The sequence below is a fragment of the Lingula anatina genome, chromosome 5 (assembly GCF_051362555.1).
Source record: "Lingula anatina isolate TDL-2025a chromosome 5, LinAna3.0, whole genome shotgun sequence".
Classification (NCBI taxonomy): Eukaryota; Metazoa; Brachiopoda; class Lingulata; order Lingulida; family Lingulidae; genus Lingula; species Lingula anatina.
The window spans coordinates 11,291,961-11,307,384 of NC_141771.1; the positions used below are offsets into that span (position 1 = coordinate 11,291,961).

At 38.0% G+C, this 15,424-nt stretch overlaps 1 protein-coding gene across 3 annotated transcripts in view; it reads left to right on the forward strand.

Annotated features, from left to right (window-relative positions):
• Positions 1-15,424, forward strand: part of LOC106165919 (serine/threonine-protein kinase tousled-like 2) — a 32,418-nt gene that overhangs the window by 1,005 nt on the left and 15,989 nt on the right. For all 3 annotated transcript variants that reach the window (XM_087014279.1, XM_087014280.1, XM_087014278.1), the window contains exons 2-3: positions 12,586-12,665; positions 13,703-13,813. In XM_087014279.1, the coding sequence (XP_086870405.1) occupies positions 12,586-12,665; positions 13,703-13,813 (191 nt within the window). The remainder of the gene's footprint in view (positions 1-12,585; positions 12,666-13,702; positions 13,814-15,424) is intronic.

Here is a 15,424-nt window from a genome sequence, read left to right on the forward strand (position 1 = left end):
GCGCGAAGGTGGATTATGATTTAATGATGTGTGTACATATTTATTTACATCCAAAATGTTCAGGATGTATCTAGATTAGAAATTCAGACTTAAGTGTTTTAATTATCAGCTGAGCTCATAGAGAATTCAGATATATGGTCCATAGTGGAGTGTTTTAGTCTTTTAGTGGATGACATTCAGCGCAATGAAAAACATTTCGATGGTAGAATCGGACAGTAGATCCTTGATTGTCATTCTTATTTGCTTATTCCTTTTGGGGTAAAAAAGCGAATTCATCTTTTAATTCTTTCTTTTTGTTTTTTGTTTAAATGCATTATTTGTAATTTTCTTTTTCATCAAGGACAGCATATATTATAGTGCTTCTAGCAATTTTCCTCCTTTTTTCTAAATAAACTATGTTTAAAAAAAGTGAATTCGGCAGTTACCACCATGTAATTGACGAAATCTAGATTGATTGACATATATTGATTGACGGACTGATTAGTTGGTTGATTTACAGATGTATCCTCAGATGTTTAGGTATGCTGCTTAAGAGAAGCTTCTAGAAGTTAAGGAGTCTTGAAATAAAAGTTTGTATTTTTGTTGAAGTAGATTCCTTTTGACATTAGTTTTCTCAAAATTATTTGAGCTTGAGTGTGATGCTGCAGTTACCAGTTTTCTAAGAACTACGAATTTAAAACACCTTAATTTGCATATAAATAGTTTGAAGATTTTTCAATTTTGGTTACTTTAATTTTGTGGAAATTGCAATTCTAACATATAGAATCCACCCCCCACATCATTTGAGAAATCCACATCATTTGAGAAATTTTGAATAGTGTGTTTTTGTACAAGACATTTTGAGAATAAATGACGTGTCAAATTTGTTTAAATTCAGGGAGTATATTCAACAGTTTCACATGTTGAATCATAAGATAATGTTTTATCAAACATTTAAGCATGGCAAACATTAAAACTTTGCCTTGACATCATTGTATATAATAATAGATAGCGTGTTGCCGTGATATGTATATATCTGTTAAAATTAACTGTACAGATTATTGTGATAGAAATAAGATAATGAATTTGAAATGTTAGAATTGATCAGCTGTTTTGTCTTGGTTGTTATTCTGATATTTGTGCTAATTTCATCATAGCTGCCTGGGTGAAGGTTTCCAGGAGTATGCCTGATTTCAGGATTCTCATTCTTAGTTTTGATAGTTGTTATGAATTATCATATGGCTTAAATGCTATGAGAAATATCCCCCCTAGGTAGGCAAGATCTTCAATACAGATTGTAATGACCAGGCGTCTAACTCATAAATATAACGCACATTATTGCACTTATTGTAAAGCCTAGTAAACGTATTTGAAATTTAGACTTAAAATAAATATATAACCATATAGTATATTATTATTATTAATTATTAAGAAATTACAAGCTTCATTGTCAAGATTTTTCGGTTTTTACAAGTTTCACCCATTTTGCTGTTGACATGCAGTGCTGATGCCTTCAAGTTGACAGATGCAAAGTGGTAGAACATTGAGCTAGATATTGTGGAAAATGATTGAAATGATTGATTACATCTTTGGTGAAGGCCTGTATTGATATTTGTATAAATTGAAGTGTCCAGATAATCAGTTTCTTTTTCACATAGATTTAAAATATCATTTAATGCATGGGGGACTTCCATGTTAATATGAGGTTATTAAAAATGCTTAGATACAGAGATTTGATCAGTGATTTGCCTGAGATTGATTGCTGTACTGTGCTGAGGACCAAGAGAATTCAAACACTTTTCGCTATCAGAAATCATTGGAAACAAATTTCAATGAACTTATAACTTATTAGTGTGGATTAAGACATTAATGTTGTGTTTCCAGTCATTATGATGACTGAACGTAGCACATTCTCACCTAGCTGACTTTGTAATCTAGTTATCATAAATAGCCAGTATACATTGCTGTCCTGTACGTTTCCATTGTAATTGAAATATCCTGTTAGTTCATCGCTCTATGGAAAATGATTGTAATTATACATTTAGTGTTAAGACTGATGACTAAATTAGTAAATTAAAAGGTAGCTCGACTGGAAATGCAGCCTAACATAGACACAGCATGGGGTTGATGTATAAAGTCTTAGGCCCCATTCAGAATAGGGGACTAACTAGTCTGAGGGTCAAATATGGCCGACCCACTTGAATACTTTCCCATGGGATATCTATTCAGTGTCTTTAGATGGCAAGCTTTGTAGTGGGTCGCTTTGACCCTTGGGCTTGTAAGTCCCCTATTCTGAATGGTGCCTTAGTCTTCACTGTTGAAGGCAAAAGCCGAGGCAGTTACCCACCTTAAGAGGCACTGGGCAGGTAAAGAAAAAGTTGAAAATTTATATAACTCAAGCCCACTTTTAGACCCCAACTGCCTGGAGGCTATCAGCCCAACTTGTTCTTGGCACATATTAAAAACTGGCTTCCTGACACGTTATATCACTAAAACCTTCACAACTGGGTTGTGAATGAGACTTTAGGTTACTGTCAGGTGTTATAATGAAACTGGAGTAAACACAACTTGTGAAAATTGCCAGGTGAGGTGGTAGTATTTATTATGGGACATTGGGCATTGTAATGGCATGGCAGGCTAACTGCTTGGTATGTGGACTGCATCCAGATAGTTACTGTAATAAAATATATGGCGTGGCTATCACATGGCTATCAGCACCCTGTGTTTTCGAGGGCTCTGTGATCAGCATGGCTCTGGTTTTTAAGTACTAGTAGTGAAATTACCTGAGGGCCCATGAACAGCATGCACATACCATTTCCAGTGGTGGCAAGTTGATAATAGTGATGGATATCAAGTAATCTGTGATACTCCGGGTAGTAATCAGAGACTGGATGTGGCAGTGAAATATTCAGGGTACTTATCAGAGATTTACGGTCATAGTGACAGTGAAAAATTTTGGATGTTATCAATGACTGGGGGTGGCAATGACAGATTCAGGATAGTTATCAGAGAGTTGGGGGTGGCAATAAGAGATTCAGGGTAGTTATCAGAGAGTTGGGGGTGGCAATAAGAGATTCAGGGTAGTTATCAGAGAGTTGGGGGTGGCAATAAGAGATTCAGGGTAGTTATCAGAGAGTTGGGGGTGGCAATAAGAGATTCAGGGTAGTTATCAGAGGGGTGGTTGAAGGTGCTATCTGTAGTCAGGTGACCCCTGTGGTCTGTGTTGTTTTCAGTTGGCCAGTATTACAGTACAGCAAGGGTCTGTGACCTTTGTTATCCAGTCACCAGTACCTTGATATAATTTGGCCTTGACTATCCAGTACACTTGAGAGTAAGGGGTCAGTTCTTGGTCTGGCCAAGTGTCCAGGGGAGAGAGAGATGGGACAAGGCACGTTGTGTCTTGCTGTCACTTGCTGTATGTGCACTATGACTATTGTGTTCTTACTTGTGGTGATAGAGGAAAGATAATGAGCAAGCTGACAGTTAATGGTCGCATTCAGAACAGCAGACTAACAAGTCCACAGATCAAATATGGCCGACCCATTTGAATATTCCCTGATGGGTTATCTATTCAGTGTCTATTAGCAGATTAGACGGCAAGCTTTTTAGTAGGTCACCATATTTGACCTGCAGGCTATTAAGTCCACTGTTCTGAATGAGGCCTGTGATACTTGCTACTTATCTGTCTGCTTATCTGCCTGTCTGTCTGTGTGTCTGTCTTCCTGTCTGTCTGTGGGTCTAAATTAGATGCCAGTTTGTACATTTTCTAAAACAGAGGAATACATTTTAAACCATGAATTGCAATCCATTTTTTCTCCATTTTGTACAAACATTGTGGAAGTCAGAAGCATTCACAAATGCTTAGAGTGCATTTGTACTTCTTTCAGATTAGGTCTGGAAAAGTTGTCCCACATTTTCATTTTGCAATATCCCCAACATGCTTTTTATGGAGTGTTGGGTTAAACTTATCAATTAAAGTAAACTGACACTGGTAACACACAATAGAGCTAACAGTGAAAGGAACAAGAGACATGTCCTTGGGGAATTTAATATTGAATCGGGTGATGTGATAACAAGGGCTGAAATAGGATCTCAAAAATTAGCGTACTCGTGTAATGCTAGACAGCGTAAACATTATCTGTCATAATACTTCAGTTATCACTTGAAGTAGGCACAGTCAGGTCAGTTCTATCAAAGAGTTTAATAAAAAAAGGAGAAAAAGGGTGTTTTATTCCAACAGTCCTTGTAATTCTTCTGTATTTCTGAATTTTGTCCTTTTATGATTGTGTTGATCACTTTGATGGTTGGGGGGGTGGGTGGGTGAAGGTTTGGAGATGAGGAAGGTGGGAGTTGGGAGTTGAGGTTTTGCAGTAAAAAGAAGCACCTGCTACCCGATGGCACAGTAAGACTGCAACAGTTTTGTAGAAAAAACTTGCCTGGATGGGGCTTCAGTCGGACAGATGACAAGGCGTAATAAATAGAACCCATAGAATACTGACGTTCTTAGAATGTAATGTTATTATCAGTGAACCTTTCACACTTCTATGATAATCTAACAAGAATATGTTCATGATAATAACTGATAAAATCTCATAAATAGGTTAAAGTACTCGTGTATGTTCAAACAGTAGAATTTACCTTAATGTGTACATGCAAGCCTATTTGTTCATGGGGAATGCACAGAGTCAGTTGGATGTAAATTTTTTTCATCAAGATTAAATTTTCGAACATGTTCAGTGATCTTATTGTCTCTTATAGAGTTCCTTTGAGATAAACGATAAACCTGTGCTTTGTCGAGTTTAAGAGATGCTCTGTGCTGGAACAAAAGGTCGCCTTACATTACGACATACCCAGCAGGAGAAATTAGTTTAGAATAACTTCACAAGGAAATAGAACATAGGTATGAGTACTCCAAGGTTATAAACTCAACTTGTCAGTGATGTTACAGGGCAGGACACGGGGTAGATACATGAGTTCACATTCCTGATGTGTACCATCATGCTTTTTTTTTTTAATAGCTGGATGGTACCAGAGCAGCTAATGAGTCAGTTAAACAAACAAATTAGCATATGCTTGTTTGAAGATGGTTGGGGTGGAACATGACAGTAATACATCATTATGGGAGTTTAGACATGATGTTTGGGTGCAGCTGTGCTTTGCGATCCAGGTTCGCTTCAGATTGGTAAGGAAACAAGCTGACAGGCTTCTTCTATGGATAATACCTTATTTGTGTGAAGAGACCTCATGAAAATTGCCAACTAGCTAAGTGAAGCTCAGTCTGGGAAGGGGGAGGAATGAGATGGGGGGGGGTGGGGTGGAGGAAGGATGAAAGAGTGAGGCAGAGAAGGAAGGAGAGACAAAGTGAGACAGGGAGGGAGAACAGGAGAATGATACTGGTAGACAAGTCAGTGTTTCTCAGGTTCAGAGGGTGACAAAGTGGCGTCTAAGAGTTGCATGCAAGGTCAGTTTTTACACCTTTCTGGAACCTGGAAGGGGGGGGGAGGGGTTATGTGATTTTGTGTGTTTGTGTCTGTCTGTCTGTCTATTTTGACACCTTGGAAGGTTTTTAAAGATGTTTATGTTAACATTGTTAGGAGTTCAGAAAGATGCAAAATGAAAAAAAGTTGCTTATACCTGAAAAGGTGCAGTGGTTGAATCTTAAAAACACTGCTTATCATGGTTGTTTTACAGTGAAGACTCTAAAAGGGAAATGAAGGGGCGGGCTGAAGTTGGTATTAAGGCGATTTCAGTTGTGATCTTATCGTAATACAGTGTGAGCCTTATCCAAGCGTGATATTAAATATCGTTATCACAGTTCAAATCTATTACATATGTTACATTTTTGGGGATAATTAAGCCTTCTGCTTTTTGTATCTATAGAGTATTATCTATTTTTTTCTTACGGGATTAGTCTTGTTGCAATATGAGCTAGAGCTTCAGATGATGACAGCTAGATTTCTGACTGTCATTCTTTGGCATATCAAACTTATCAAAAAGGGAATGTTGGAGGGGATAAAATAAACTGGTGGCTTGGGGATAAAATAAATTTGTGCATGTTGTAATGGAAATAATGTAAGAAAACCTAACCTACAGTTTTTGCGTGACATCATACAAGACCAGCAGATGTGTGCATATTTGTTTGAGATGGAAGTAGCTTTATTATGTAAACTGATTGTGTAACACTAGGCAGTGAGGATGTCATCTTTGTAAACAACACAGAAGCGACACGTTTAAAAAAAATGGTGATTTCATACTGTTGTGCAAAAAACAGTGTATCTGTAGAAGTTAAGACAAAACAAAATTACAAAAATATTTGTGGATAAATTCTGTTAGTTGTTATTCATTGCTGCGTCTCACTTGGTAGTCCGTCGGTATTTCTGACCCTACTCCTTGCAAATTCCACAAAAATATCACTTAATTTTATTCTAAGTCATCATCATGAGACTTCAGGCTATCTCCTGTGATTTCCATTGTCCGTGTGGTGCACCCAATTTGTGTTAGCTTTTTCTGATAGAAAATGACTAGGCACATACTCTGTGGACACATGCTTGCTGACCTTGACCTTGGGCTGGCGAAGTAGGCAGTCGGACAGACACACAAAGACGGAAGTTAAACTCGTTTATAGTTAACTCTACTATTGAATGAATTTTGAAAGAACGGAATAATAAGGTTTTGGTTAAGAATCAATTAATCACATATTATTTTAGCAGTAATAACAATGGGAAAATTAATTGTGTATTTGTATTTTGATTCTGAAAGTGCAAAGTAATGATCAAAATAGGTATAATATTAATAAATAACTAGATACATAAGCATGAAGGAAGTCAAGTATAAATGAAAACAATGCATCAATAATTAAGGGGAAAAGACTGTACAATACTGAGTGCAGCAAGTGCTAATCTTGCTCAAGGGACCTTGCATTCTTGTTTAATGACCTTGGTCAGTCTAGACTGGCGGGTCAATATTAATGGTCAACGTGCTATTAAGGACCCCAGCATGGCCACAGAGAAAGCCTAATAAGACCAGCTGGAGAGCAGATAGAATTAGCTACTGCCCAATGACCGGTGCTGGAGATTAGAGATCGGTCAGCATGTGGAGATATATATGAGGCAATTGGTCACTGAATGTCCAGAAATTAAAGAAGATACTAGACTGGTCAGCTCTCTTTTTAGAGGGGTTAGACATAAATCAGTGAGGTGAGATTTTACACCAGGGATTTGCCCTCTGAATGTCCAGTTACAAAACAGATTAGACTGGTCAACATTTTATATTTTTTGAGAGGGGTTCGAGACTCAGACAATTCAGCATGGTGAGATTTTATATGAAGGGTTTGACCTCTGAATGGTCAGTTAAGGAGACAAAGACTGGTCAATATTTTTGCGAGAGAGATTCGAAATTGGTCAGCTGGGCGAGAACTCTATCAGGGATTTAGCCACTGGGTATTAAGGGAAGCAAGAGAAAAATTAGAGGGGTCACTCTAGTGAGGTCCTAGGGAAGATATTTTTTTATCCTAGGAAAACCATGCTCAAAGCGATCTTCAGGTAAAAGGTTTCTGTCTAGCTGCTGGCTAGATGTTTGTGTACCTAAATGAAGTGTTTGGAATTTAGGTGTTTTTGTGAGTACTCCATTTGCTGGGGTTTGCTTTGTGAACTTTTGTTGTTGATTCGAATGCTTGTCTTCAAGTTGCATAATCTTTAGGTTGCATAAATATTTCATGAATGGCATTTATAACTGTTACACAATTTCAGTCTTATGAAAGGCCCTTGTTGTTTTCAGTACATTGAGATTATAATGATCTAGATTACTGCACTGGATAGGGATGCTCTTTTTGAAGGAAAAAAAAATTGATAAAACCGGAAAGAGTGTCTGTGTGATCTTAAGCTTAGTAAATATGATCGACAAGTGCCTGGGATGAGATGGCCTGCCCTTTGAGAGCCATGTTATTCTGTGACATTTTTCAGGCTTCTGTTTACTAAACATGTGTGATGTTGGTTACATGGTATGTATCTACCAGGGTAATACCAGGAAAAATAAAGGTGAGATATGGTTAACTTTTAACTTTAAACTTTTGATTTAAGATTGCAATGTGTCAGCAAGGCTTGGGATTTTTGGTGATATTTTTCACTTGGGAATAATGAGGTATGGCATTTCAATTTTTTTTTTTAGCTTTTTATCATACAGAAAGATCTGCATTCTTTTCTTGTATTTTTGCATGAAAAGGTCATTTTTGAGCAGACTGCTTATTTACTACTAAACAAGGAAGTTCTCAAGACTTTGAGACAGTTTATTTTCATTTATGTATGCATCTAGCGGGATGATTGATAACAGCGAAATCACCGTACATGGTCATTTTATGTAGCATACAGCACGTTTGTTTTCTCTGGGCTTCGACAAGCATAAAATAATTGCCAACCTCCCTGAACAAAGAGAAATATGTATCCAGGTAAATAGCCAGCCACCGCTTTCCACCCAATCACTTAACTGCTTCACAGAAATAATGTTGATTAATGATCTCCATGTCCAGGAATAGGACATTTTTGTAATATTTGTAAATATCAAGAATGTATGAGTGAGTGCTTGTTCATACCAGTGTTTGGTTGTTATGTACCATTTTGGTGGAATGACTGAATTAGGTCAACAAGCCTCTTGGAAAGAGGCAAGATTTATCGTATATATCTCGTTTTGGGCTATAACTATTGTTTTCTGCTAATTGGTGATATATATTGGCTAAACATTGAAGCAGTTTGTTTTATTGTCATGTGCCAAAGTAAATAATTTGTGGCATTTAACAACTTGTGTTATTAGACATGGTGCTCTTTGGTATGGAATCTTTCGCTATTTCTTGTTTATCAACCGTGCAACGAGCCTGCCTCTTCAAAGAATTATTGGGAGTCGTTGGCACACTTTCATGAAAAATTATCCCCATCTTCTCACAAAATGGGTTAAAATGACTCAGAAATCACCCTCTTTGTTTGCACTTGGTGCCCTTTGACCCTACAGGTTGTCACTGTACGTAGTTGAAGTACTGGTGTAGTCCTTTGTTGTGTGACTGTTATTACGACCAGTCTCTGGTCCCAGGACATAGTTTTTATATACAGATTGGTAAAATGCCTTCTGTGTGTTAACATTCTTGTTGCTCAGCTCAGACATTTTTATTGAATGATGATGATACTGGGGTAGTGCTAGCAATTTTTTTCGCATAGCCAAATTACCACTTTTTGGTCAATTTGTTATCCAAATGGCTTTAATTTGATTAAAATTAGTCAAATCAAGCCCTAATTGTTTAGCCAATTTAAGTCAGTTTTAGCATTTGGCTAAATTGGCGAGTGTTAGCGCTACCCCAGTGATATATTATTTAGTGATATTTAGTTGGAAATTGGATAGGTCACTCATAAAGTGCACGGTAGTACAAATTCTTTTAATTTGAAAAGTTATAAAGGATATTAGATAATTTTAAAAACCATAATAAAATTAATGTTTTTAAAATGTTATGTTTCTCATTATTTAAAAATTAGCAGTAAGTCTTTTCAACATATGCATATTATGATACCACTACTTGCTGAGTAAGGGTTTCACTTTGCTGGCTGTATTTGTACTGTAGTAGCTATGATGACAAATTGTCAATAGTTGCTAAAATCAATTGTTGTCAATATTTGCTTTGGGTTTAGTAGTCTTATGGCACTGAGACTTGACATAGGAGGGGGAAAGTCAATGGAAGCTGGTAAGTTTGTATGAATTACATGGCCTGTTTGGGGTGACTTGCATTTTGACTTGTTCGTTCAGTCTCCATGGATGTGCATCTGGAGTGGATATGGGTAGAATTGCTCAGCATGTTTTAGGGCGCATTCCCATAGATTTTAGATTGATCTATCCCCGTGTGGAGTCTCATTAGATTACTGTCAGATAATCCGGCTAAAATGTCCGTCTCGCCTACTACAAGCTGTAAGGGGGTAATTAACTTCCGTGCGCAGTGGGCTGAATGCAATTTAACGTGAACCCTCAGGGAGTTAGGTCGATCTAGTAAGATCGACCTAAATCTCTGGAAATGCCCTCTTAGAAATCCATACTTGCACAAGTATACAATGCCATACTAGAACTTGTTTATATTTTGCCCAGTGAGTTGATATGTCTGTACATCTACACATGTGCATAGACATGCGTTTACATCTAGACTAACACGTGAAAATTTTACCAAATTCTAAGAAAAATATTTTCAAAAAATCAAGAGTTCTCTCGAAAAAAAAAAGTAAATTTATTACTTTAAAGACTTAAACTTTTAATATGGTTCAAATTTCCCAGCTATTTGAGAAAAACTAATTCTGGAGGGCCTCTGTCAAATGTGCCTGGACTTGTCCCAGATGGCTATAAATCTGACTCCCATGTGATAGGACCTTTCTCCATATCTCTGTTTGGTCCCATTCCCATCGACACCATCGGTCTACGTGGTTCGATCCAACTCTGCAGGGGGTCGCTAACTGCATTCAGCTTAACTGAATGCAACGCCTCCTCCTGGTGTTACGTAGAATATAATAGAAAAAAACTGGTGATTTTATATGAGTATTTTGGAAACAAGGAGGTGGGTCATTCGGTTCAGCTGATTGCACTTAGCGAGAGTTGGATTGATTTATTTAGACTCGGTGTCTGTTGGAATGGGGTCTTAGTATTGCAGTATTAGATGAATGTCTACCAGTTGAGGTACGTATAAATAGTACATTTTCTTAACAGCTTGAGGGTCAGTTTTAGGGTCAAGTTGACCTCGAGACAGAGGGAAATGTTCAGCCATATTTTCATAAATTTAAAGAGAGCCAGTGTTGTTGGAGCTTATTAGTTCTGACAATTTCACTTTGCAATCAATCTGTATCATGCCGCTTTGCAGCTAGCTTTATTATATAGTACATGTCTGCAAGCAGTAAATATATAAGGGCTTAAGTTATCACGTGCCTTGATATACTAATATGCAATATCCAATAAATGGCAAGGAGCCTTTCCACAGCCGCAGCAGCGAGAGTGGTCCTCATTAGCGACACAAAAGCTATCAGGAAGTCTGTCTATAGGTATTGGATGACTTAATGTGTTTGCCGATACGTTACATCAGGAGGCAGCACGAGAATTGATTATGGGTCTACGTGGTCTTATATTAGTGTTGTTGTCTTTGCTGTGAGGGCAGTATCTGTGCACTGAGGGGTTGGGTTGTTATCAGATGTGGCTGCAGGAACTTTGCTACCAGGCTCATTACTAGGATATACCTGTTTAAGGTGACACCCAAGGGCCACCGAGCCATTGTGGTTTGTCTTCGTCACTGGTAGCCTTATGTCAGTCAGAGAGACTAAGAGAGGTTAGTTATAGAATAGTGTCAAAGATAAGAGCAAGAGTGGGATCAGAAATTATGAAATTCTGCCAGGGCGAGAAAAGGTGATTACCAGTTTGGGTAAACCTGCTGCCATTTTTACCTGGGCTCTGTAACTCTAAAACATTGCGAATTGCGACCGAGTGCAAGCATCTGTATTCCATAACTCTGCATTTACTCGCCCACATGAGAGGCTCGAAACGAAAGGTGATAGCGCTATCGTAATACCTGATGCTATCGAGTTTCGAAGCCCTGTTCAACAACACCATTCACTGGACAAGCCTTGTGATCCTCCGGCTCTGACAGTGTCCTCATTAGGACTAGCTCACTTTAGGTAGAGAGTCCTTATAGAAAAAAAAGATGGGTAATCCTAAGACTAGGTGAACTGGTTCGTACTTGGAACAAAGACAATTTGCATTGGAATGTGACATTTATTGTTTGCTCTGATGAAGAACACCTGAACCAGTGAAGAAGATTTTTCTTTCACATTAAGACAAAAAAAAGGGGGAAGCAGGTGGTATAAATTTAATCTAGTAAAAATGGGGGTGGATAAGATGAGCAGACTCAACAAATTGGTTTTATTTTTATGTAATGGAAACATATCAGTTATTGCCAGTGAAAGATAACCAATAAGGCTGTGTTCAAGATTTATGAAAGGTTCCAGCTTGGTATATGTGATCCTGACATATAAAGATATAGCTTAGTACAAGGATGTAGTTTTGTGTATTTTCTCAGGAATGCCACTAGGATTTGGAATGTGATACAATTTTAAGCAAAGAAATCGCACAATATTTGAATTCTTGTGAGTCTCTACATTGGAAAGATGAGGGCATTATTTCCTGATAAACCATTCAGTGCTTTAATTTAAAAAAATTATGCTGCTGCTGGTGTAACAGGAATGGAAATCTGGGCCCCCATATGATAAGTACAGGTTAGGGTTAGTTGGAGTATTGGGGTTAGTATATGGCACGAATGCCACCAGTACAAAGTAATGGGAAGGGGGCTACGTTTCCTAGTGGACTTCTATTCCTGTTACACCGGCTTAGTAAAACATGGACATGTCTTATCTTGATAAATGCTAAAAAGGAGAGAGAACCATGCAAGCATGGCTGTTTGAGTCACATGTCAGAGCAGAAATACATTAGCAGGCGGCTAGTGGTGAGCTTGACCTCGCAAACACCATTTTGCAACCCTGGTTGCAGTCTTTGATAAATGTCCCTCACAGGTAGTAATGCCTGTTTTCTTTTGTGTTTTTACAGGAATAGAAATGCCTGGTTTACAGCTCGAGGGCGAAAAACGGAAACTTTTGGAAGCCAGGTTCTTTGGGACATCAGGACGGGTAAGTCTTTGAGGTCACCAAGGTCGAAGTCCAATTTACTCTTAGTTTTACTTTGGTTATGAGTTAACAAAATTTTTAATGAAAAAAGTAAAAAGATAAATGCTGTTCAATGAAGCAGCAGTGTTGGATATTTTGAGTAATAGTAAGCTATAAACAGATGAAGTAATCTGCCAATGTTTTGCTTTGAATTTGGAAACGGCATGGATATTTTGACAATTAAGTTGTGTAACAACTGAATTGTGTGGCGTAACATCTAGCAGATGTAAGACTAAATTGAATCAGGTCCAACAGTTTTACTAAGGCCACGTTCATAACCAAAATTGATCCGTGTACTAACAGAGCCATAGATCAAATATGGCCAAACCACTTAAAAGCTATTTGCATAATCCCCGCAGGGGAATCTTCTAAGTTTCTATTAGGGGATTATGTGGCAGGCTTTTAAGTTGGTCAGCCATATTGGATCCGTGGATATGTTCTGAATTCACCCTAAGAGTTTGGAATTGATATCAAAATTACAGCTTCCTGTGAGTGTTTGTGTTTTTTAAAAAAAATCACTCAGGAATCAGTACACTAGGGGTCAATGTATTGTTTCAGCCAAATTAAAGATTCCCACCCAATTTTGTTTGAAAAATGGGAAAAGAAATGCACTTCTTTATTTCACCTACTAGTAAATATTTCTCAAGCCTTTTTGTTGACAGGAAGGGGGACATTTCTTTAGTGGATCTGTAACATAGCTTCAGAAATGGTGCCTTTCCTATTGTAACAACATTGGGTGGCTGATTGTTGTAACAATTGTTATGTTATTTTTTATGTTGGTCCTGTTATAAAATATGATAATTAAATTTCAGACTCATCATTTTGGTATTTCCTCAAGACCAATCAGGACATGTGAAGTCAAACAAAAAATAAAGAAACCTCTCAGATCATATTTTTCTTTTTCTTTTTTCAAACAAAACTTAACAGTGGCATATGTAATTTATCACTATTGTTCCAATTAATTAAATAATGATCATCATCCCTGGTTTACACTCCTGTAGCTATTTGCACTACCTCAGACGACGACAACAGCATCATGTCAGCAGCAGCAACAAGAGAATTCCAACACCAGTATTGCCAGTGCTTCAAGTGACGAGAGGGATGGAGACCAGGTAGGTTTTAGTACTGCTTCAGAAATGTACTTTTGTGTGTGTATATATGTTGTGCGTGTTTAAGCATGTATGTTAGGCTGCATGTCTGTATTGTATGTGTGTGTATATGCATGTGTATCAGTGTGTTCATGCTCGTATGTGTTTTAGAGGAGTGAACTCCGCCTCAAGTGATGAGAGAGAGAGAGAGAGAGAGAGAGAGAGAGAGAAAGAGAGGGAGAGAGAAAAAGAGAGGGAGAGAGAGAGAGAGAGAGAAAGAGAGAGAGAGAGAGAGAGGGAGAGAGAAAGAGAGAGAGAGAGAGGAAGAGAGGGAGAGAGAGAGAGTAAGCAAGTGCAATCAACAGAATCAGTTATATTATTAGCACTCACACCAGAAATAGAAACAGAAGATAAAGATGAAGCAAGTGGCAATGGACTTCACAAGATATTGGCCTGACCCAGTCCAACTTGTTGATTTGCCGCAGATGTAGAGTAGATTAAAGAAAGCAGAGTATTTCCTGTTGCCTTGACTTGCTAGCCTAGAGGTCAACCAGGCTTTACATCGACCTTGAGGAATCATGACATCTTCTGCTGACTTTTATTTTGAAGCAAGTCTTAATTGGTCAGTTTTTACCAAAGTCTTTTATTCTGTTTGTGATCATACCATGTAGAACGTGGCCTCAGCAATCAGATTCAAGAAAAAATTGGTCAAAGTTGGTCCTAACTTCAAGGACTTTTGTTCTACTTCATGGCAAGATAAATGCCAATTGGTCCACTAAAAGAATGTTACTGTTGATCTGAAATATTTTTTATTTCTCTCTTTATGATTTGACACAAAAGATTGAAGAAATTTTGCTCTTGAATTTAAGACCAATTTTTGCTCTTTGGAGCCGTACAGAATGAGTTATGTTAACCTAGCTTCTGCTAACTCCATGGGGAAAGGTTAACAAACCACTTGATTTCAACATACTGGCATAATCACCAGCTTTCTTGTATTCTACTACTCAACCCCAGGAAGGTACATGTAAGGCTTCATTCACATGCAATGTCTATTTTCTAAATTCTATTTTCTATTCGCGGTATGTCTTATGATCACGGTCTGTGCCCTGAATATCCCGCGGCGTAATTACTGGCAGAGCGAGCCAGTTACTATAAGTTACTATAAGTAACTGGCTCGCGCTGCCAGTAATTACGCTGCGGGATATTCAGGGCACAGACCATGATCATAAGATACTGCGAATAGAAAATAGATTTTTAGAAAATAGACTTTCCATGTGAACGAAGCCTTAATCTCCCATGTTAATCATGTCTGTTAATCTGGTTGCATTCAGCAAGGGTCTCCATGCACTAGCTAATGTGTAAATCATTCTGAGCAACCCTTTAAGTTGTTCTGGGAAACCAACCCATGCCCACTTGTTAAAGAGCCTTCGTATATATATATATATATATATATATATTCAACACAGAGGCTGCTCAGCACCCAGTCCATCAATGGTCAAGCTGACCCCTTCCCCCAGGCCATTTGAACCTTGACTATCTCAATGTAGATAATATGAAAGATTAGGTACCTGGGTACATGTTACATGAGCTGTGTATTGGTCTGGTGGTCTTCAGGCTGCTTTGGATGGAAGTGAT